We start from the raw sequence: 24,288 nt of genomic DNA, 5'->3' as shown, positions 1-24,288 counted from the left end.
GGAATCTTTTGTGGTTCCATATACATTTTTTGGATTATTTGTTCTAGTTCTGTGAAATGTACCATTGTTGTTTTGATAGGAATTGTGCTGAATCTATAGATTGCTTTGGGTAGGATGGACACTTTAATGAGGGTAATTCTTCTCATCCATGAGCACAGTATATGCTTCCATTTATTTCTATCTTCTTCAGTTTCTTTCCTCAGTGTGTTATAATTTTCCAAGAATAGGTTTCTTACATCTGTGGTTACATTTATTCCTAGGTCTTTTTAAAAATTTTTATATGCTTGTGTGCTGTCTGTATATCTTCCTTTTTAAAAAATATTTTTCTATGTTATCACAGTTGTCCCATTTTCCCCCATTCACTCCCCTTCACCCTGTGCCCCCCTCCCACCCACATTCCCCCCTTTAGTTCATGTCCATGTGTCATAAGTTCTTTAGCCTCTATGTTCCCCATACTATTCTTATCCTGTCTATTTTTTACCTACCATCTATGCTACTTATTCTCTGTACCTTTTCCCCTTCTCTTCCTCTGATTGCCCTGTAGCTAACCCTCCATGTGATCTCCATTTCTGTGGTTTTGTCCCTGTTCCAGTTGTTTGCTTAGTTTGTTTTTGTTTTTGTTTTAAGTGTGGTTGTTAATAATTGTGAGTTTGCTGTCATTTTACTGTACATGCTTTTAATCTTCTTTCTCTTATATAAGTCCCTTTAACATTTCATATAATAAGGGCTTAGTGATAATGAACTCCTTGAACTTGACCTTATCTGAGAATCACTTTATCTGCCCTTCAATTCTAAATGAAAGTTTTGCTGGATAGAGCAATCTTGGATGTAGGTCCTTGCCTTTTATGACAGAATACTTCTTTCTAGCCCCTTCTTGCCTATAAGGTCTCTTTTGAGAAATCAGCTGACAGTCTGATGGGAACTCCTTTGTAGGTAACTGTCTCCTTTTCTCTTGCTGCTTTTAAGATTCTCTCCTCATCTTTCATCTTGGGTAATGTAATTATGATGTGCCTTGGTGTGTTCCTTCTTGGGTCCAACTTCTTTGGGGCTGTCTGAGCTTCCTGGACTTCCTGAAAGTCTATTCCCTTTGCCAGACTGGGGAAGTTCTCCTTTATTATTTGTTCAAATAAGTTTTCCACTTGTCACTCTTCCTCTTCCCCTTCTGGTACCCCTATAATACGAATGCTGGAACGTTTAAAGATGTCCTGGAGGTTTCTAAGCCTCTCCTCATTTTTTGAACTCTTGTTTCTTCATTGTTTTCTTCTTTTTTAAAGGTTTTTTAAAATTTATCTTTAGGTGGGAAGGGAAGGAGAGAGGGAGAGAAATATCAATGTATGGTTGCCTCACATGTGTCCCCTGCTGGGAACTAGCCTGCAACCAAGGCATGTGCCCTGACTGGGAATTGAACCACGATCCTCTGTTTCATGGGCCCATGCTCAATCCACTGAGCTACACCAGCCAGGCCTCTTCATTGTTTTCTGATTGGATGTTTCTTTCTTCCTTCTGGGCCACTCCATTGATTTGAGTCCCAGTTTCTTTCCCATCACTATTGATTCCCTGTACATTTTCCTTCATTTCACTTAGCATAGCCTTCATTTTTTCATCTAATTTGCAACCAAGTTCAACCAAGTCTGTGAGCATCCTAATCACGAGTGTTTTGAACTATGCATCTGATAGGCTGGCTATCTTTTCATTGCTTAGTTGTATTTGTTCTGGAGCTTTGATCTGTTCTTTCGTTTGGGCCATTTTTTTATCTTGATGTGCCTGTTACATAGTGAGGGGTGGAGCCTTAGGTGTTCTCCTGGGCCTGGCAACCTAGTCACTGTGTTGTGACCCTGTATGTAGGGGAAGAGTCCAAGAGGGAAGAATGGTGCTTGCTCTGCTCTCTGATGGATTTCAGTCACTTCTTCCACTTCCCCCAAGCAAACTGGGCCCTTCTGGTGCTGATTTTCATGTGGGTGGGTTTATGTACATTTTAGTACCCTGTGGGTCTCTCCAACAAACTCTCCTGTGAGGCTGGGAGTTTCTTCCGGCACCTCAACCCCCAGAGGTGTTTTCAATTGGTGTTTTGAGGCTTTATTTCCCTGTGCTGGCACCCTGGGTTGTGCAGTCTGTCTCGCTCCCCAGTTTCGCCTGGTTTACATGCGCACAAATATGGGACCACCTGGTTTGCCAGCCTCCTTGTGCGCTGCACCCCTCTACAATCCACTGCCTCGCTGGGTCCTCCAGCCACTGCCTTGTGCACCTGGGGTCTGCTAGCCACCACTTTGTCCCAACTCCTCTCTGCCTGGCTGCCTGACTCCACCCCTCCTACCCATCTGGATGAATATGTCTACTTGAACTCCTTGGTTGTTGGACTTCCATACAGTTCAATTTCCTGTTGGTACTTTGTTTTTTTCTAAATTGTTGTTGTCCATATTTTGGTTATGCAAGGAGGCACAGTGTGTCTACCTATACCTCCATCTTGGCCAGAAGCCCCTGTATATCTTCCCTAGGTCTTTTTATGATGCAATTGTGAATGGGATTTTTTTGTTGTTGTTTCCCTTTATGATAGTTCATTATAGGTGTATAAAAATGTAAACATTTTCTGGGAATTTATTTTGTGTTCTACTACTTTAGTGAATCCATTTATAAGTTCTAGTAGTTTTTTGGTGGGATCTTTATATATAGTATATATAGGGTTCTCTGTCTATACTATATGTAGTATAATGTTACCTGCAAATAATGACAGCTTCACTACTTTCTTTTCAATTTGAATTTCTTTCATATCCCCTTCTTGTAAGATTGCTGTGGCCAGGATTTCCAGCACCATGTTGAATAAGAATGGTAAAAGTGGACGTCCCTGTCTTGTTCCCTAAATGTTTTTAGATTTACCCCATGTTGTATAATGTTAACTGTGAGTTTGTCATATATAGCCTTTATTATGTTAATATATGTTCCCTCTATTCCCACTTTCCAGGGATTTTAAAAAAATCATAAATAGGTGCTGAATTTTATCAAATGCTTTTTCTGCATCTATTGATATGATTATAGGAATTTTATCATTTATTTTGTTTATGTGGTGTATCATGTTAATTAATTTACAGATACTGTGCCAAACTTTAATCTCAGCAATAAATTCAATTTAATCATGGTGTATAATCTTTTTTAATTACTGTTGATTTTGGATTGCTGAATTTTGTTAAAGATTTTTGCATCTATGTTCATCAGAGATATTGGCCTGTAATTTTTTTCTTTTTTTTTAATATTTTATTTATTTTTAGAGAGAGGGGAAGGGAAGGAGAAAGTAGGAGAGAAACATCAATGTGTGGTTGTCTCTCATGTATCCCCTACTGGGGACCTGGCCTGCAACCTATGCATGTGCTCTGACTGGGAATCGAACCAGTGACTCTTTGCTTCACAGGCCCGCACTCAATCCACTGAGCTACACCAGCCAGGGCTGTAATTTTTTTCTTTGTTGTGTCTTTAACTGGTTTTGGATTTAGGAAAATGCTGGCCTTATACAATGGGCTTGGGAGTCTTCACTCCTCTTAAACTCTTTTTTCCTAATAGTTTGAGAAGGAGAGGTATTAATTCTTTTCCAAATGATTGGTAACATTCACCTGTGAAGCCACTCAGTCTAGGGCTTTTGTTCATTGGGATTTTTTAAAATTACTGCTTCAATTTCATTAGTTGTAATTGGTCTGTTCATACTTTGTGTTTCTTCTTGATTCAGTTTTGGAATATTGTATGTTTCTAGGATTTTACCCATTTCTTCCAGATTGTCCAATTTGTTGGCATATAGGTGTTCTTAATAGTTTCTTATAATCCTTTGAAAGGATTGAGGGGCTAACTCTCAGTTGTTAATGTCTCTTTTACTTCTGATTTTATTTACTTTGGTCCTGAATTTTTTTGTTTTTTGTTTTTAATCCTTGATGAGTCTGGTAAAAGGCAGCTTTTCCAAAAACAGCTCTTGGTTTCATTGATTTTTTTTTTTTGGTATCTTTTTAGATTCTATTTTGTTCATTCTGCTCTGATCTTTATTAGTTCCCTCCTTAAACTCACTTTGGGCTTTGTTTTTTCATTATTTTTCTAGTTCCTTTAGGTGTATGGTTAGGTAGTTTATTTGAGATTTTTCTTGTTTCTTGAGATAGGCCTGTAATGGTATGACTTTCTCTCTTAGCACTCCTCTGTCTATGTCCCAAAGATTTTTGTGTTGTTGTGTTTTCATTTTTATTTGTTTCAAAGTATGTTTTGAGTTCTTCCTTGATCTGATGGTCAACCCCTTTATGATTTAGTAATATGTTATTTAGCCTCCATGTGTTTTGTTGTTTTTCAGTTTCTTTGTTATAGTTAATTTCTAGTTTCATTACCACTATGGTCAGAGAAGATGCTTGATATGGTTTTAATTTTCTTAAACTTATTAAGACTTGTTTTGTGTTCTAACATATGGTCTATCCTGAAAAATGTTCCATGTGCACTTGAAAAAAATGTATATTCTGCTGCTTTTGGGTGAAGTGCTCTGAAAATATCTATCTGGTCCAGTGTGCCATTTAAGGCAACTGATTCCTTGTGGATTTTCTGACTGGAAGATTATCTATTGATGTCAATGGGGTGTTAAAAACCCACACTATAATTGTATTACTGTCATTCTCTCTCTTTATGTCCATCAAGGTTTTCTTTATATATTTAGGTACTCCTACATTGGGTTCATAATTGTTTACAAGGCGTATATACTCTTATTAGATCAATTACTTTACCAATACGTAATGTTCTTCTGTGGGAGCCTGCCAGGCCACAGGGGATCAAGGACAGAGTTCTACACTGTGAAAATGGTGGATGAACTTGGTTTCTGGTCCCTGGAGCCGGCGGGTACCTTGGCATTTTCCTAACCTTCTAGTTCCCAGCCTTGAAGGATATAACAAGATTTTGGCATATGTGTCATGTTCCAAGAAAAAGACGGTTATGAGAACATCTTGCCCTTTTGATAGCTTAAGGGAGTGCACGAACTTTGAAAAACAACATTGTTTCTAGTTCCTTGCGGTCTTGCTTCAGGCGTTAGCAGTTTGTATATAAGACAGCTGTTCCTTGAATAAAGTTGCCATTTGCCAGCAGAGCATTTGGTCCTCTCCATTCTTTCAGTCCCTCGCCTCACCTCGCGACCACCCTTGCTGCAGCGGGCCGCGGCATTCTTCTTTGTCTCTTATTGTGATTTTTGTTTTAAAGTCTACTGTGTCTTATATAAATATTGCTACCCCAGCTTTTTTTCATTTCCATTTGCATGAAATATCTTTTTCTAACCCTTTACTTTTAGTATGTGTATCTATTGTTCTCAGATGGGTCTCTTATAAACAGCATATATATGGGTCTTATTTTCTTATCCATTCAACTACTCTATGTATTTTGATCAGAGCATTTAGGCCATTTATATTTAGAATGTGTTGGGAACTGTCCTGCCTGGTTTCAGAAGCTGTAACCTTGCCAACAAGTAAAAAGGCCCCATGGCTAGCGGACCTTGGGACCATAAGCCACTAAGGAGACAAAACCTATTCTCTTGTCAGAGTCACAGCCTTTGCCCCCTTTACTTCACCCAGGGGTGGATGACTGGTTAGCCAATGGTGGGTAAGATTCCTCAAGGGAGGGACAGTTGCAAAGGGGCCATCAGGGAAGAATTTAGGGGATTGTGGAGAAGGGACAAAAAACCCTCAACCACTTGGATTTACCATAGCCTGAGTCCTCACTCTATCTATAAAAAGTCTCCTAATCTCTTGACTACCCTGCTTCCCCCACCTGATTCAGGCCTGTTACAATGCCGAAGGAGGGTGTAGTCCTGTGCCAGAACTGGCGGTTTCCAGAGTGGTGGAGGGCGGGGTGGCAATCAGGCCTGAGAAAGAATGCATTAAATCCTGTGAAACTTCCTTTGCTAAGAATGTCCTCAATTTAAATGTTAAGTGTCCATGCACAAAATAAGTTTGTTTCCCCAGGTTTTATGGCCAATTGTTGTCACCCTGTCTCCTGGACCCTGACTCAGAAGGATCCTTGTGATCCTGGAAGTGTTATCTATAAACCATACCTGCTTTCTTTGATATGCATTCCTATGCAAGCTAAACTCAATAAAAGCCCACTGAGAGAGAGGCTCAAGAGCTTTCTCTTCTAAGAGACTGGTCAGCCTTTTCTCCCCAGGCAGATCATGTCTGGTGGACTTATTCTCATCTGCCAAGGCTGGGAGAGCTCTGCTGGACAAAGTTCCCCCACATCTGGTGCCCAGAACAGGGACCTGATGATTCAGGACCTTAATCAGCCAGAGGCTAAGAGCCATCATTGTGGATGGCACACCTAAGAAGATGGAACTCTGTGCTATCATAACATTTAAGAGATCACACACTTTTTCGGGGTTGAGAAATACCTACCCCAGGGACAGGAGCACTGTATCTTTCAGTAAGGCTTCCAGGTGTGTTACAGATAAGAGGAAAGGTTCATTTCTCACCACCCCTTGAGTGGCTTTCTTTGCATTATGCTCTCCTGCACCCTCTTCCATGAATAGGAGTCTTGTTTTCTCTCTCCCAAGCATTTGATGCACCTCTCAGGCATGGGTCAAGCATGTAAAAGTCACTAGGGTGCTTGCCACTAGAAGACATCTGTGAAAAGATAAGCTCTAATGTGGACTGGAACAGAACACTAGGTTTCCCACCAGCTATAAGCAATGAGAGTCCATGCAATGAGAGGCACATTGTAAAAGTATTTGCAGTCCCATCCCCTGCACATGATCCCCACCTAGGTTTAGGCTTGGGGAGGAGAAAACAAAGACTTTTGCTTTTTATTAACTTTTGTAGTGAGGTATTTATGAGCATCTCAGCTTCTCACTGAGCCCAGAAGAAAAGAGACACTTCCTCCCTCTGGCTTGAGATTCAGGCATTCCTGCATAAGTAAGGACCTCTTGGAGGTGTCCTAAGGTCATTCCTTAAAGACTCAAGAGGGTCTCATAGGGAGCTCCAATCACAGTAATTTAATTTTCGGGTCATCTCAGGAAGTACAAATAAGGATGGTCATCTGGCACTCCCAGCCCCCTGGCTGTTTTAGACAGGGGAGAGACAGAGGCATAAAAGAGGCAGGGATGATCAAGGGGTGACAGCTTTGGGAGCCCTCCTCACAAGGAGCACATTTCAACCCACTACACTCTTCTCATTAGCAAGAAGCAGGATCTGAGGGTGCAGACTGAGTGAAAGTGAAACTAGATTCTTAATTGCCGAGCTTGTGGCAGAAGAAATTCTGGGGAAAAGTTGGGCAGAGAAGCTCATAATTAGGAAAGCTTAGGGGAAAAAAAAAGAAGGAACCTATGGGATGGCAGAGGCAACTCTGGACACTAGCTGGGCCCTTCTCGTGGGTTGCCCCAGCTGCGTTGGGTGTCTCAGCCACACCTAGTGAGCTCAGCTAGGGTGCCTGCCTGCACACACTTGCAGAGCTGGCAGGGCTGGTCTCTTCACTGGGGATAGGCACCGGGGGGAAGGGGTTGGAGGGGGGTCGGTTCCTTTGCCTCCCCTGCTCCCTATGGGCGCCAGAGCAACCTTCCCCACTCCAGTGTCTGGCTCTGGTCCCAACCCGCCAGTCCGCCCCTAAGGCCATGGCTCCACACAGCATCTTGCCTAGGCCACTGTCTAGCAGACAAATTAGAACTAGCACAGACAACACGTCATGAAGGGGAGTTCCAGCTAGGTCATACCCGAGGTAAGGGACAGTAGTACCTGCACTTTGGGAGGCTGCCAGTGTGCTTAGTCTTGAAAAGGGGGTTTCTACTATCCTTCTACTAATTTTCTATATCTCTCTCCCCCAGGAAAGATACAGCATTATCAGCCTTGGCAGTATTTAGGATATGTCTTATTTCACTCTATAGTTAGGTCTCAAATAGTTCAGATCCAGGTACCAAACCTTCAAGATGTTACTAAATAAACAAAGAAGGTGGGTATTTCTCAACCCCCAAAAAGTGTATGATCTCTTAAATGTTTTGGTCTGGATGGGCAAGTTGGACAAATTCAACCTTACATCCTTCTCACCCTGCTTAATATCTGAGGCAGGGACCTCTTCACTCAGTGGGGAATGCAAATCACCCTACTCTCCACTTAACCCCAGAGGGTTGCCACCTCAAATAATTTGGCAAAGAGATGTTATTCACTATCGCCTTTCAGAAGATTCAAATATTTACATATATCTGTAAACACTCAGGTGCTCTACATGCCACTCCCCTCACTGGGAATTCAGCAAAGAATGTTAGAGCTCATTGGCTCAAGGCCCTTCTCCTCTGAGAGACTGGTCACCTTTCCTCCCCAAGCAGATCATGTCTTGGTAGATTTATTCCTATTTGATGTGGCCGGGGGAGAGCTGCTGGATGAAGCTCCCCCACAGAAGTGATTATTGGTAGATTTGTATTTATTGCAATTTTATTCTTTATAATTATGTTTCTTTTTTTTTCTTTTTTAAGGTGGCCCCTTTTACATTTCTTGTAATACTAGTTTGGTGGTAATGAATTCTTTTAACTTTTGCTTGTCTGGGAAGCTCTTTATTTCTCCTTCAATTTTAAATAATAGCCTTGCTGTGTACAGTAGTCTTGGTTGCAGGTCCTTGCTTTGCATCATTTTGAATTCATGCCAATCCCTATTTCCTGTGAAGTGTCTGTTGAGAAGTCAGCTGACAGCCATATGGGAACTCCTTTGTAGGTAATTGTCTTCCTCTTGCTACTTTTAAGATGACCTTTGTCTTAAATCTTTGGCATTTCAATTATGATTGATGTATCTTGGTGTGGGCTTCTTTGGATTCATCTTGTTTACGATTCTCTTCTTCCTAGACTTGTGTGTCTTCTTTCTTTACCAAGTTAATAAAGTTTTCAGTCATTATTTCTTCAAATCATTTCTCAATCCCTTCCTCTCTCTTTTCTCCTTCTGGTACTCCTATGTTGCTGATGTTGTTATGCTTGATGTTGTCCCAGAAGACCTATAAACTGTCCTCATAATTTTAAATTCTTTTTTCTTTTTTCTTGTTTTGATTGGGTATACTACCTTGTCTTCCTAATCACTAGTTCAATCTTTGACTTCATCTAGCCTACTGTTGAATTTTCTAGTGTATTCTTCATTTCAGATACTGCATTCTTCATATCTGACTGGATTTTTATGGTTTCTATATTCATTTTTATGCTTACTATCCCTTTGTTAAAATTCTCACTGAGTTCATCCATTCTTCATCTAAGTTCCTTGAGCATCATTGAACTCTATATCTGGCAGAGTAGTTGTTTCTATTTCATTTAGTTCTTTCTCTGGGGATTTCTCCTGTTCTTTCATTTGGAGCATGTTTCTTTATCTTCCAATTCTGGCTGCCTCTCTGTATTAGTTTCTGTGTATTAGGTAGATCTGCCATGTCTCCCAGTCTTGGTATGGTGGCCTTATGCACTGGGTTTCTGTGAGGCTCAGTGGCATGGTCTCCCTGATTACCTGCATTAGGAGCTCCAGGAATGTTCCTTGTGTGGGTTGTGTGAGCCCTCCTATTGCATTGAGTCTTGATTATTGTTGGCTTTTCCATGGGTGGGGTTGACATTCAGGTGGCTTACTATGAGGATTGACCCTAACCACACTTTCTGTAGGGTAGCTGACTTCACGAGGCAGAATTCACTCTAGCAGGGTCTGGTGCCTGCTCAGATCTCCCTTTGGGTGTGCACTGTGGAGCTAATTGGGTTGTGTTCTGATGTGGTCTGAAGCTCACCACCAGTTTGTTGGTTCTGGGGTCTCATGGGAGGGATTCTGGTGCAGGTCAATGACAGGCAATACCTGTAACCACCCTTGGGCTATCAGTTTGGAGCTATATGGAAATTCAAAGTTTGTGGCTGCCTCTGATGGGCCTGGATATACATGAGAGGGGCCAAGTTGAATACGTAGGCCAGCTTCCACTAGCAGCAATCCTGAGGGCAGGTCAGCAAAATTCCCAAGGTACCCTGAGATCCGCATTCACCTGCCTCTGCCATCTGGATGCCTGTTAGACTCACTCACCAAAAGTACCTCTGGTCGTATGCCAGTTGCTTGAGGTAGAATCTCAGTAAGTTACCAGGTAGGGCCTAGTGGTATTCACCAGGTTGATATAGATTCAAACTTTGTGCCAGTGATGGGTCTGAGGCTACTCAGCAAAAGTTTCAGAGTATACCACAGGCAGCTGACAGCCACTCTGGGCATGAGGACATTTGTCATGGGGCAGGGTTTCAGGGAGTTGTCAGGGTGAGGCTAGCAGAGCTCATTGGGCTAAAGCAGACCAAGATGTGACTGAGTGGAGGAAGGGCTCTGCACAGGAATGATGGTGCTAGTGGGCAAGGAAAAACTGACCCTTGCTCTATAGCCACAAAACTGAGTTTCTGCCATCCCACCCCATCTGTCCAGACCTCTTCAAGAGCCTTCCAAAAAATTATGCACCATAGTCCCAGGCTGCCAGCAGCTAGCTCACTACTTTGCATAGCTACAGCTCCACACAATAGGGCCTTAGGGAGTCACGAAGATGGGGCTAGTGGATCTTCTGTGGCAGGCGTGGGGCAGGGTGACTGACACCAGTCCAGTGTGAGAGGCAAAAATGGTCCTCACCTTAGAGCCAAAGAACTCAGTCTTTTCCTGTTCCTTTCTGATACCTCAGGTCCACTGTACCTCCCTAAGAGCCCTCCAAGAAAGTTTGCACCACTGGTCCCAGGCTAGTGGTGGGCAGCAGATACCTCTGCAGGGTACAAGTTTGACATAGTGTTGCCACAGGGAGTTGAGAGGTGGGGCTAATGCATTTCCTTAGGCTGATATTGTATGGGGGCGGGGGCGGAGTCCTTGACCCTGGAAAGACGGTGTCTTTGGGTGGCATGGGTGAAGGCCTCAATACAAGGACCTTGGTAGCTGTCATTTTAGCCTTTTCCCTGAAGCCATACAATTTCCTAAGCTGCCTTCCCTCTACTGGAGCCCAGAGTGAATGGCTGCAAATGAGATTTTGCATGCTAGCCCTTTAAGAGGGCACCTGGTTTTCTAGCAGACTCCTGTCTCCTTGCTGAACAGAATTCCCACTGATTTTCACAGCCAGATGTTATGTGGGCTCTGGTGCTCCAGGCTGGGTATCCCAGGTGGTGTTGAGACCCCACAATCCTCAGGGAGGACATTTGCAGATGAGACATCAATCTGGATTCACAACTGTCACACATGGGTCCAGCACCAGCCCTTTTCATGGCCCCCCCTTCCAAACAATTTTCATGTGGCTTCTTCCATAAATCCTTGGTTATAACACTTTTGTTCAGCTAGTCTTCAGTTGATTATTCAGGTTGTTTGTTCTATAATTTAGTTGTAAATCCAGTTTGGTCCTGGAGGAGGTGAGTGTAACTTTCACCTACTCTGCTGACTTGAATCCTGCAGAAGGCCAGGCTGAGATTCTTGCTCCAAAGATGCCTTTGCATATCTGCTCTTTCCCCATGCTGTGCCCTTCTCCAGGAGCGCCCCTACCTTCACTTTCCATTTTTGAAGGCCCATTCTCCCACTCCCCTTCCTTCAGGATTCCTCCCTGACTACAAGCCTTCCCACTCATGAGCCCTCCCCAGGTTTCCTGTCCCTCTTTGTGCCAGCTGTGACTAGTGTGGGCTTAGGTCTGTCACCAGCTGTCCCTGTCCTTGAAGATGCAATCAAGTTACTATCAGCACTGTGCTACATGGAAGACACAGTGGCAGAGCTCCCCACCTACCACTCCACAGACACTCCTCAAGGACACTGGAGGGGCTCAGCATTGTCTTGCCCTGGGATTTCAAACTCAGATGACTCCAGGGTCCAAGTAGGTGATGTTTGTATGTAAAGAGTAAGGCAGATTGGGTGTAGAAGCTGATGAGGGCTGGAGTGGGCAGTGAATTGGAGCTAGAGGGCAAGTATGGAAAGCACGGACATGCTCTTGGGCAAGTGTTGAGTGAAAAAGACACACCAGTGAGAAGAAGCCATCCAGAAGATCTCCAGTTTTCAGTCTTTGACTTGGACCAACCCCCACAGTACCATTATGCCCAGGAGGTCCAGAGTAGGTGCTTGTCACTTTGGAGCTCACAGTCAGGTTGCAGATGATGTCCCCAAGGATGGAAGCCCTCTCTGGGTCTATGTCCTCTGAAAAAGCCACTCCCTGCTCTTGCACCTCAAGCCTAAGAATCAGACCCCCAGAGATTAGGAAAGCAGTCCAAGTTTTCTCACTGTGTTAAAATTTCCAGGGCTGAAGTGATTGAGCTGAACCTACCTTCCTACTCAAAAGTAACAGGACTGTGCCCTCTTTGACACCCAATCAGGGTCTGAGGAGCCAAGCTATAAAACCAAAGGCTGAGATGCAACCTAGGAGCTCAGTAACCCAAATGTGCGAACCCAATCAAAAGTCACTCATCATAGCAAGCACCAGGGAAAGCTCAGCTTGTTTGAAAATAAAACACAGTCAACAGATGCCAACACTAAGGTGACACAGATGTTGGAATTATCTAACAAGGGTTTTTTAAGTAGCCAGCCACTTTCCTCTGGGTGAACTCTCAGGTGTACTCTCCCCATCAGTTGGCAAAGATCCTGGCAGCTTACTGGACTAATTGGAGTCATGTGATTGGCCTCTCACCTTTCCACAGCAAGGCGGGGTTCAGGGGGAGGCAATGCCTTCCAATAAACCTCCAGAACTGTTTAATCTTCCAAGAGGTGTTACCATTTTTAAAACAATTAAAACAGGCTTTTCAATTACTAAAATGTATGCTCAAGGTAAAAAAAAAATCCAAGTAGCATACATAATGAAAAACTAGTCTCCTTCCTTTTGGCCCTCAGCTCAGAGACATGGTACACTACTATAAGCAAATGCAGACACCCATGAATATTCTTGCCTCTTTTTTCTTAAAAGATACAAACTCTACACCCTGCTCTTGACCTCCTTCATTTTCTTTTTTATTTTTCCTCTTACCACCAGATTTTGGGAGATTATTCCACAAGATACTTCCCTCACTCTTGAACTTAGTAGAAATAGATTCCTTAAGGACTGTCCTCCAGTAAGTCACAGATTTGTGTAACTCTCCCTAAAAGTATGTGACTAGCTTCTAACCAATAGGTCACAAGAGCTGCCTTCACTGGCTTTGAAGAAGTGAGTGTCCTGTTGAGGGTGGGCCTGAGTCATGTGGCCTCAGACTGGAGTGCCCTTCATCTTGTAGCCACAAAGGAAGGAGTTCTGCCTACAGCCAGGGGAACTTGGGAGAGGAACCCAGCCTGGCTCTGCCATGCCAGGGCTGACCCACGACCTCATGGTTGTAAGCAGCTGGTTTGTGGTAATTTAGTAGGAAGCTAGGAGAAGCGTAGATTCTATCTGGCTTTTCTCTCTCCACTAAATGTGAGATTCATTCTTGTCATTATGGGAACTCTAGTTTGTTCTTTTCATTGCTAGGTAGTATTTTGTTGTATAAACAACAGCCTATCCATTGCACTGTCTGTGGATATTTAGGCTGTTTAAATAAAGTCATATGAACATTTCTGTGTGTACCATCCAGATACTATGCACATTCATTCTCTTGGATATCAACCCAGGAATAAACTTGCTGCATCAGAGTGTAGGTGGGTGTTTAACTTTATAAGAAACCGCTACACAATTTTCCAAAGTAGTTTAATACTGCATTCCTAGCAGCAGTGCATAAGGGACCTGGTGGTTGCTCATCTCACTGGCACCTGGTATTGTCTGTCCTTGCTAAATTCTGCCAGTGGATGGGTGTGCAGAAGTATTTCTTTGTGGTTTTACTTTGCATTTCCCTGATGAGTCATAAGGACATGGAACATTTTTTTTCACATGTTTATTGGTCTCTCCTGTGAGGCTCTTGATGTCACTTTGTCTGTTCTACAGCAATTTATTGCCTGTCTTTGAACCCTAAGCTGGAGCTAGAGGGAAAGAGAAACTCTATAAGGAATGAATCATTGGGGCACTTCATGGAGCCCAAGAATGAAGGCCACACAGAGGACAGAGCTAAGAGATGCAAGGAGAGAGACCAGGTCCCAAGCACTGTGAAAGCTCTGAGATCCACACAGGCCTAGGCTACCCCCTGGGCTTTTCAATCACAGGGGGTAACAACACTTTTTGTTTAAGTCCATTTGAGCTAGCGTTCTGTCACTTGCACTAAAAGGGCCCTACTGAGGCAGGGCCTGAGTCAGCCCCTGTCTGGGTTCCAGTCTGCCTAGCTCTCCAGGACACTTTCTTAAGGCCCACTGAACTCTGGAAAGGAAGTGGGGAGGGGTTGTGACTCTGAATTCCAGGTGCTCCACCAACCCCCCAACCCATGCCCTCTGCTGTGGTCTGCACCCTTCATAGCTGTGTCTCTTTTGAGGCTGAATAATCATGTAATTGGGTTATTTGTTCCATAAGTCAAACTTCAACAAATATATTTTTTATAATTAGTTGATGTTTATTTAACAGGAATAAATGGCTCATTAAATTTAATGAGGCAGGTTATCAGGTATGAAATGAAAGTGTTTTTCCTTCAGAGCAACCTGGATTTCGCTATGCTGGTTTCCAGGGCACAGAGATGCTGGAAGCTGCCTTGTCTGGGAGTGGGAACCCTCAGGGAATGGGGGTGTCCTCCCTGGACATAGCAACCTCCACCTCGGGTGCTCCTAGGCTCCCTACTTTTTCCCCATTGCAAAACATCCTATAGCATTGATTTTATCTTGTCTCTCTTGGATCTCCAAACTCCTAGGGGCAGGGTCCTTCTGTTTTGCTCAATGTTGCATGTCCAGCTCTAGAACCAGGACTGCACATAGCAGGCATTCAATGACAATGTTTGCTATGCAAATGATAAATAACTAAGGAGATCCCTCCTGCTGCTGCAATCCCTCATACCTTTGGGCCTTGCCTTCCTCCTCTCCTAACGTCACTGCTCCTGCTTAGCAAGTAAAAAAAGCTCCTTATTCAGAGAGATCCAAACTTTGCCAAGGAGCAATCACTGGGCCACACAGCCTTTGTGAAGACAGGACACAGGGCCACCTTGACCCAGGGCCAAGGCCATGGAGGGCTACATCCACCAAGGGCATTCAGGAGGAGATGAGCTTTGGGGCTATTTTATAAACATGTTCAAATCAGTTTAGAACAAAAGAACATATAGTTAAATATATATATAAAACAAAACACACCCATAATCTAGTCATATCATCCTCTATAACATTTTGGTGTATAATCCTTTGTGAACATGTGTATATTTTTACATATGTCTAGGTGATGTTTCCATCCTAGTTGGATCCTGGATGTTACTCACAGCCAGTATCATCATATTTAATCCCCCACAACTGGGCGGGATGAGTATTAATACCCCTTTCAATAGTCACACAGCTGAGACCTGACCCTAGGATTGTTGGCCTCCAGGTCCACACCCTGCTGGACATAGCTCTCACCCATGTAGTACTCTCTCAGGCCTGACTTCTATAGGTATGGCCATGTGGAGGGATGGAGATGCAGGTCCACATGTAAGCAGGTCAAGTACAGATGTCTATACATATGCAACAAAGCCTGCACCCTGAGCACATGCACTCCTTCCCCACCCCACACACTAACATTCCAATACACTGACACAGATAGCTCTGGACACACACTCCTTAAGTCCCCAGCAGGGGAGGGATGGATATCAGGCAAGGGAAGCTGGTTCTGACTCCAGAAGTCAGGGAAATGGGCTGAGATCCAAGTAGAGAGAGGCTAGGAGCATTAGCAAATGATGAACACAGCTGGCTGCCTGTGCACAAACACAAGTACACATGCATATACATGCATATGCATACAAAGGTACCTATATATACACATACGGGTAGACAGGTACACACAGACCCATGTGTACATACAGTTGCCTCTAAATGGCTTCAGGGTAGGAGTATGGAATCTGGAGTTATTCCTGTGAGATTTGGGAGTTGGACAAAGTTGGACACCAGAGGCTTCTGAAAGACTCTCAGGAGGGCCTCAGCAGTTTCTGGCTGAATGACTGTTCTGATGTCAGTCATTCAGCCAGATGTTCTGTCTTAGATCAATCAGCCAGGTGGAGGTGGAAGAAGGTGTATGAAGGATAAATGGTAATGAAAAATACAATAAAAATAAATTTGTAAAAAGATCAATCAGCCAGGTGACCTGTCCATTAGGCTGACCTTGAATAGGACCAGCCCCTCCCCGGGCTGCCAGTGGGAGGTTGAGAGGGGGCTCAGGACAGAGCACCCTGACATCCACCCTGACCATTCACCTCTGTGTGGTTTGGTAAGCTTACCAAACATCAGCTATGCAGAACTTCTAAATAGGGCATCTCTTGAAGCTCTTTTCCTTTCAGCCAATAGTAGCCTGGCTGAATAAAACTGCTTTATGCTACCTGCTCAGACACCTGGACACTGCCAAGCTTCAACCTCCCATTTGAGTTTATGAATGAGAATCTGGGGATGAGCAGAGATGTTTAGGTTGCAAAACCTGAGTTAAGATTGCAGCTCTTGGCTCCAGATGACTTGGGACTCTCCAAACTTTAGCAGGAAATCCAAGGCCACCAGCTGAGTGGTTAGTAGATCAGAAGCCCCGACTCACATTCCTCTTGCTGCCTCATTGCACTGGGCCAGGCCAGAGTACAGCCCTAGGTGCTGTAGGTGCCTTAGCTAGGGATCCTGCCAAAGGTCAAGGACTAGCAGGCTAGTGTTTGGACACAAGCTAAACACGACATATCGCAAATCTAGCTGTCATCTGCCTCTCTCAATCCCTTGTGTCCCTTATTGTAGTCTATAGAATCAACAGCACCCAGGTCAGAAATCTGGAAATCATCCCCTCTCTTCCACCCAGACCCAGAGTCCTTCCATTTTAACTCCTGAGCTAGGCCTCCATCTGTGCCCTGGCTCACCTCGCCAGCTTTCAGGAGTCCTGTCCCACTTGAGCCCAACCTCCCATGGGAATGTGTGTGGCATCACTATGAGGGACTGGACAGTGCTGCTCCCTGCTAGACAGCCCTTAGCAGTTTTGCCTGGCATCTACCCCCTGCCCAATGGCCCCCACTTTGCTTTCTGCAAATGCCCAGTGTGTGCAGTCTGTGCTCCCCCAAGCCTACATCTGGGATCCCACTCTAACCAGCCTCTAGCTTGCCCAGCAGTCCTCCATACAGAGTCGAATTGGAGCTCAAGCAGAGCCTCTGTCAGGAAGCTGGCCTGTTCTTCTTGCTCTGTCCCTAGAAAGAACCATTTCCCCCTCACTTTATCTCATACCTGCCTCTGTGGCTATAGTAGAATTATGGGTTCCCACCTGTCTCCCCTGGTAAGCTGGGTGCTCTGGTGCTCTTCAAGGTGTGCAGCCTGTCTCATTAGCCTACATTGCTGGGCTCAGCACAGAGCTGCACAGAAAAGGCAGCAGTGACTGTCTGCCAGCTGTGGAAATAACTGAAAACAAAGATCGTTGCTTTATTTGTTTTCAGATGGTAGCACATCCTCCATTTCTTAAGCACATGGTGGCCCCAAGCACAGGGGCATTGTAGGCATCTGGCAGAAAATGGTTGTGGCCTGGGGGGTCTGTAGGCTGAAGTCCCATAACTGGTCCCTTCTTCGGGGCTCCAAGTCATAGCCTGGGTCAGGAACAATGGTTGCTTCTCAACCCTACAAAGGAGAACAGGTCAGAGTTCAGTCATGGCCTTCTTGCAGCAACCCTGCTCACTCTCAGGTCTAGGCTCCAAGAAGGCCTAGGCTCTTGGGCTTCTGGGGACTATAACTGTTTAATGGAAATGGTCCTCCCCAGCTGGTCCTAAAACCCAGAAGTGGCCCTCTTCACCTCCATGCCCAGAGCCCACTCAGCACATACTTGTAGGGACCAGCTAACATGTATCCTCCACTCACCTGACCTCCCCACCCCCATAGATAGACAGGTCTCAGCTCAGTTCTCCTCAGTCACACTGAGGTCTCCTCTCTGTTCTCTGAGAATTGTCTGTGTGAAACCACTCAGAGAGCACGCTCTTGTATAAAGCCCTCACACTTTTGCCTGCTGTTCACATTCACACACATGCTTATGTCCCCATGCTCAGAAAGTGCTGCACAGGGGCAGGAAATTGTCCAGTCTGGGAAGTGCCTTCTGCACAACTTCCAATCAGGTGGGCCTCTGTCGTGTATCTATTCTCTGCTGCCAGAGACACTGCTACCTGACTGTTTCTAGAAGCAAATCACTATTAGAGATCCTTGAACTTCCATTGTTGGCTCTGCCAGGCTCCTTCTGTGATGGAGGCTGGCAGGGGGCAGTGGGACTTTCTCTGGCACTGTCTACCTTCCATACACAGGGTGCAGTTGAAGGGTCTGATATTGAGGCCCTTCTGGAGTCAGGTCAAATATGCTTTTCTGCAGGGAGGAATGGCACAGGTGTGGGACAGAGGGAGCCAGGCCTGGCAGTGCCCCAGAGTCTTTCTCGGGCATGCTGGAGCTAGAGAGAACACAACAGAGTTAAATGCAATCTGCCTTCCTTCACGATCATATCTTGGCCTCAGTGCAATGAAGTTACACTGGTAAGGCTGTTAAAGATATACTCTGCTGGGGAGAGGGACTGACAACTGCCATGGACATGGGGCCTGGACAGAGTGGGAGAACAGAGATGGGGCTCTGCCAGGAAGCCAAGGGGGCTGCAGCAAGACTCTAGGTCTTTTCCTTAGTAAAAATAAAGTTAGGTATGTGGTGAGCAGCGGCTTGGAAGGGTCCACCCAGTGTGGTCTAGCAAGCTGGCCTAGGTGCAGGTCCCTTCCATGGACAGTGCTGTAGCAATGGTTGATAGCATGTTTTCTGCTCACCTTGAAGTAGAGTAAAGGGCTTACCATGCTCTGCAGGGGTGAGGAAAAGACCTCCTATCCAGACTCTGCACTCACCTGGTCCCATGTGGGCCTGCACCAGGATTTACTCTGTCCCAGAGCTGACTCTGGGCAGGTGTGAGATGGGCAGAGCCTCAGACAGGCTGACAGGAAAGTGAGAAGAGCTCTGGTGAAGCCAGGCTGTTCAGGAGCTGACTCTGCCAGACCAGGCCTAAGGGCCACTTAACCTCTGACCTTAGGCTTTCCACCACCAGTACCCACAGCAGCTTGTATCCTACTTGGGCAAAAGAGGCTATTCCATGGAAAAAAGTCCCCATCTTACAGTTTTTTTTAAAAAATCATCACTCAAGGATATTAATTTTAGAGACAGCAAGGAAGGAAGAGAAAGAGAGAAACACTGATGTGAGAGAAACATCAGTTGGTTGCCTCCCATATGTGCCCCAACTGGGAATCGAACTCACAACCTAAGTAAGTGCCCTGACTGGGAATCAAATCCACAACTTTTCTGGTGCATGGAATGATGCTGCAAACAACTGAGACACTTAGCCAGGACCCACAGCTTTCAAAAAACACACTAGCCCTCTGGTGAGTACAAGCCACCAAGGTGCCCCTCGGTGTGTGTGTGTGTGTGTGTGTGTGTGTGTGTGCCATGTCAGGGTGGGGGAGAAGCTGGGTCCAGTCTAGACAGTGTACTGCTGGACCTGGATAGGGGGATAGATTGGTCTAGAAGAGGGCCAGGAATTGGGGAATGTACGAAGAGGAGAATGACAACTGTCTGGGAAGGCCAGGGAAAGGCTTGGGACCACATCTCAGGGGAAGGAGGCTGTCAGACCCATATCTAGGACAGTCACAGCCCTCCTTAGACCTGGGCCGACTGTTACCCCTTCCTACCCATCAGAGGATGGTCCCCTTCAAACGACCATATGAGTGGGGCAGGCAGAGAGGTATACCCAGGACCCTCAGCCTCTAAGGCAGACCACACCCATTCCTCCACCTCCAGAACCCCAAGCCTCTTCCCTTCCACAGGGCTTCCCTGCTTTTTCCATGACCTCTACCCTATATCATGGGCCCTCCTCCATTCTCCTACCCCCAAGTGCTCAAAGGTAAGAAGTGGTGGCATACGCATACCCTTAACTAGGTGGCTGGCTCCTTGAAGGTGGGGGTCTGACTTTATGCAGTGCTGCTCCTAGACTCAGTCTTGTAGGGCCCAGTGCCCACAGGGCCCTTTTCCTAGCCTAGATTTCCAAGAGCACTGGTAGAAACAGCCGGGTAGGAAATCTGAACCAGGAGGTGACTGAGGGAATCTAAGGCCCACGAGTCCCTCACTGTGTTAAAGGCAGAGACCTTGAGGTTAGAATGTCTGACGTAGCAGACAAAGACGGCAGTTTCAGTACTGATAGTGCCTGCCCCCCTATACCCCCACAGCCCAGCCACCCAGGGCACCTTGTGGGCAGTGGTCATGCAATGCTGGTAAGCCTTGACCAGGTCTGAGCACAGGAGTACCTCAGGTAGGTGGTTGCTGTAGCAGCGAAGGATCTGGGCCTGCAGCCCTGGGCATATGGGCTGTAGCCTGCGAGGCCTGCAGGACAGAAAGCAGGAAAGTCTGGGGCTCAGTTGCAGTGGGCAGGGAGGGAATTGGCTCACTCACTTAACAACATGAGTTAGGCAGTGGGTTTGGCACATCAGTAACCAGTTACTCCTCAGAGAGAAAAAGGGGACCAAGGAGGGTCTGGTGCTATGGGGGCTGAGGCTCAACAGCAGCAGATGCCCAGGGGAACTGGGGTCTTGCTTGCCCAAGGGGGAGAAGGCCCAGTCACCAGCCAGAGAATCTCAGTGCTGATGATTGCTGCCTCCCAAGGCAATTCTGGCCTAAGTTGTATACCCAATTGTGACCTGGTGATTATACACATTGTCTACACAAGGAGAAAACACACAAAGTTGTTTTTCTGATTTCAAAACCATACATGCACAATGAAGAAAACTGGGAATACTATAGGAATGTCTAAAAAGAAAACTGTTCAGAATCTCACTTTCTAAAAATAACCACTTCAATGTTTTGGGAATACTTTACTATTTTTTCTTCATTTTTCGAAGGAGGCTTAGAACCTACAGAAACTTAAGATTTTCTTTTTAAAATATGAAACAAAAACAAAAAGGTGAAATAAAGATTACACTAAAGTTGGTCACCAGGGTCCTTGGTCTCCTCCCTGGTGTATCTCTTCCTGATTCCTTTGTTTTTTGGTCCATCCCGTCCTCTCCCCTTTTCTTCTTCTTCTTCTGTAGCTCCCCCTCCCCTTCCTCTCCCTTATTCCTCTTCCCCTCCCCTCTTTGTTTTTCTTGTTCTTTTCCTTTCTTCCTCCTTTTCCTCTCTCTGTCTCCCTCTCTCTCTCACACACACACACACACACACTCACCACAGTGTTGCCTTTGTGCCAGGCCCTACCCTACTCACCTACTCCTGAAAGCTCTGTGCATTGTGTGTTATTATTTATCACCCCCTGTTACAAATCAGGAAACTTGGGCACAGAGAGGTTAAGTAACTAGCCCAAGGTCATACAGAGGAAGTAGGAGAGGTAGGATTTTTTTTTACACAGTTTGGGTTGTACTGGTTCCACAGATGGTTTTCTGACTTGATTTTCAGGCTAGGTCCACATAGGAACCTTTGCACCCATAGAAGGAATCAAAATACCTGATTCAGGCTTTCAGAATAAACACTACCCATGGCTCAGGGCACTCAGTGAGAGTTAAAAATGCAGAAAATCATTCACCACGGTTCTCAGCAATGGAAGGATCACTATATCCTTCATGAAGCTCTGCTCCTGTCACACAGGAGGACTTGTAAGTGAATATTTCTCCCAGTCCAGGATCTCTATATTTAAAAAAATCTATATATTTTTAAAAATCTAAGCCATGCAGTAGGTGCTAGAACAGAACAGCACCCTTATTATTTCAAAAAAAAATTTTGCTCTGGCTGGTGTGGCTCAGTGGATTGAGCACCCGCTTGCAAACCAAAGGGTCACCAGTCTGATTCCCATTCAGGTCACGTGCTTGGGATGTGAGCCAAGTCGTGCCCCCAGTAGGGGGCGTGCGAGAGGCAATCATGCATTGATGTTTCTCTCCCTCTCTTTCTCCTTCTCTTCTCCTCTCTCTAAAAGTCAATAAATAAAGTATTATTTTTTAAAATAATAAAAGGACTGGCAGAAAGGAGTGACACTGGTTAACAAAATTATATAGCTTTCAGGTATACAAGCATACACATCATCTGTATGGTTTGTTCACCACCCAAAGTCAAGTCTCCTTCCATCACCATTTATCACCACTTTACCCTCTCCCACCTCCCCACAACCTCCTTTCCCTCTGGTAATCACTATACTGTTGTCTGTGTCTGTATATTTGTTTGGTTTCTTTTTTGCTTGATCTCTTCACCCAGGCCCTCAACTCTGAGAGTTGTTAGTCTGCTCTCTGTGAGTCTGTTTCTATTTTGTTTGTTTATTTTATTCATTAGATTTTACATATAAATGAGATCATATGGTATTTGTCTTTCCCTACCTGGCTTATTTCACTCAGCATAATGTTCTCCAGGTCCGTCTGTGCTGTCACAAAGGTGTGATTCCCTTTTTTATAGTGTCCCACTGTGTAAATGTAGTACAGCTTTCTAGCCACTCATCTACTGCACCGTTATGATTTTAAGATACTGAAACATACTGAGCTCATCAGTTATGGACATAAAGGAACAGAATACTCAGTTGCTCAGGAAGTAAGACACTCAGGATTTACTGTCACATTGTAAGAGTGCAGGGGTGGCACTTCCAATACTGCTGTGCCATTAGTGATGCCACCCGGCCCAGATCTTTCCTCCTTTCCCCACACCACCAGGTGGTGGCTGTCATCTCAAGTCTGCTGTTTCATACCCATCAGCTTTCTCCTTTTCCACTATGCAGCTTTGGGTCATATGCCCATCCCTAAAACCATCACTAATGAAGGGAGTGAAGTGACCGTGTTTAGATAAAACCAATTAAAACTCAGGCCAAGAGCTGGAATAAAAATGATGATTTATAAACTAAAGAAGCCATACCATGCCAAGTCAAAAATTTGTGACTCAGAAGGTAAAGGGCATGCCTAAAAGAGAAACAACCTTCTCATTTCCAGGAAGGAGGGGAGCAGAAGGGATGGCCCAGCAGGCCATGCTGGCCAGGCTCTGCCCCGGCAACATGAGATTCCATCAGGTTGCCTTCTGAGGATGCAACCACAGGGGACAAGGCCATTCCCCTCCTTGAGGACACAGTTCTGGTTCATGTTTATACAGTACAAAAGGAGGTCTTAGAGATTTCTTATTAAAGAGAACATGTGCACATTTTTTCTCAGCACATAGAGACAGCTGGGCTCCTCAGATCGGGGGATCCTCTCCCTGAATTCCACCCCTCACTATAGACAACTGGGGTACAATGGGGTGACCACCTAGTTTTTCCAATGCTTGCAGAATGTCTCTCCATTCTTGTATGTAAAAACTTTTTGACATGGATGTATATACTTTGGGGCCTTAAAAAAAATTTTTTTTTTCTTGAGGACAGCCAGGCGTTGGATGGGCATTCCATCTAAGTTTCCTTTCTGACTATGCTTACCACTGCAGTTCCAAATGTTCCACATCCTCGCATAGGAACTCTATGAAGTAATACATAGATCTCTGCTTTCTGCCCTCCATTCCACTGCCTTCCCCTCTTTTACTCTGGTTCTCCATTCTTGGGAGGCATGAGCCTCTCCCTTCCTATTTCAGACCTACCCTTGTAGGGTGCAACCTGTGAGGCTATCTTTCCATGGGCTCTCTTCTGGTACCTCTGTTGTTCTTCATACCAGCCCTACTCTACTCTTCCTCAGTGGGCACTGCCCCTGAAGCAGGAGCACCTGAGGGCACAGGTATTATTGCACCATCATTTGCATGCCCTTACAGCATCATTCCACTATAACATTACCCCCAGGAGGGCCTGTTCCTAGTCACAGCTCAGTTGCTAGCAGGCACAGCAGGCCTCCTTGATTGGGGAAGCACCAGGATCAGTTCTGAGGTGGGAGACTGGTATGAGGCTCACAGGTCTATGTGGAGAGGTATCTTGAAAGAGGACAGGTGGGGTCTGAGTGGCCTGAGCCAAGTGAGGTGGCCAAGTCATCCTAGAACCAGAGCCCAGACCCTGAAGAGCGTTGTCCTCTCCAGACCTAAAGTAGAGACATGACTCTTGTTTTGCAGGTTGTAAAAGGACAGAACAGTCTCTTTATAACTTGTTCCTCTCCCTCTGTCCCCTTCTCATTTGGTTTCAGGTCCCTACACAAGAGCCACTGTGTGTTTTGAGGGCAGACCTCACCAAATACCTAGTGGGCTCCCAGCTCAGGAAAAACTGAGCCAGGGTGAAATCCATCCCCTCCACACCAGCACCACCTCTGGACTGCAGAGGCCTTTCTCCTCAGGGATTTATCAGGAACAATATGAGGAGACAAATGTC

At 45.3% G+C, this 24,288-nt stretch overlaps 1 protein-coding gene across 1 annotated transcript in view; it reads right to left on the bottom strand.

Moving 5' to 3' along the window:
* Positions 1–20,026: 20,026 nt before the first annotated feature.
* The window catches only part of CHCHD6 (coiled-coil-helix-coiled-coil-helix domain containing 6), a 337,874-nt gene continuing 333,612 nt past the window's right edge, over positions 20,027–24,288 (bottom strand). The window contains 1 exon segment of the mRNA XM_037034052.1: positions 20,027–20,375. Within this exon segment, the coding sequence (XP_036889947.1) occupies positions 20,027–20,375 (349 nt within the window).

This window comes from Sturnira hondurensis, unplaced genomic scaffold, assembly GCF_014824575.4.
Source record: "Sturnira hondurensis isolate 20B ecotype Veracruz unplaced genomic scaffold, ASM1482457v3 Scaffold0021971, whole genome shotgun sequence".
NCBI lineage: Eukaryota > Metazoa > Chordata > Mammalia > Chiroptera > Phyllostomidae > Sturnira > Sturnira hondurensis.
Note: the sequence above shows the minus strand (reverse complement) of the source record. Positions and strands in the feature narration are given on the sequence as shown.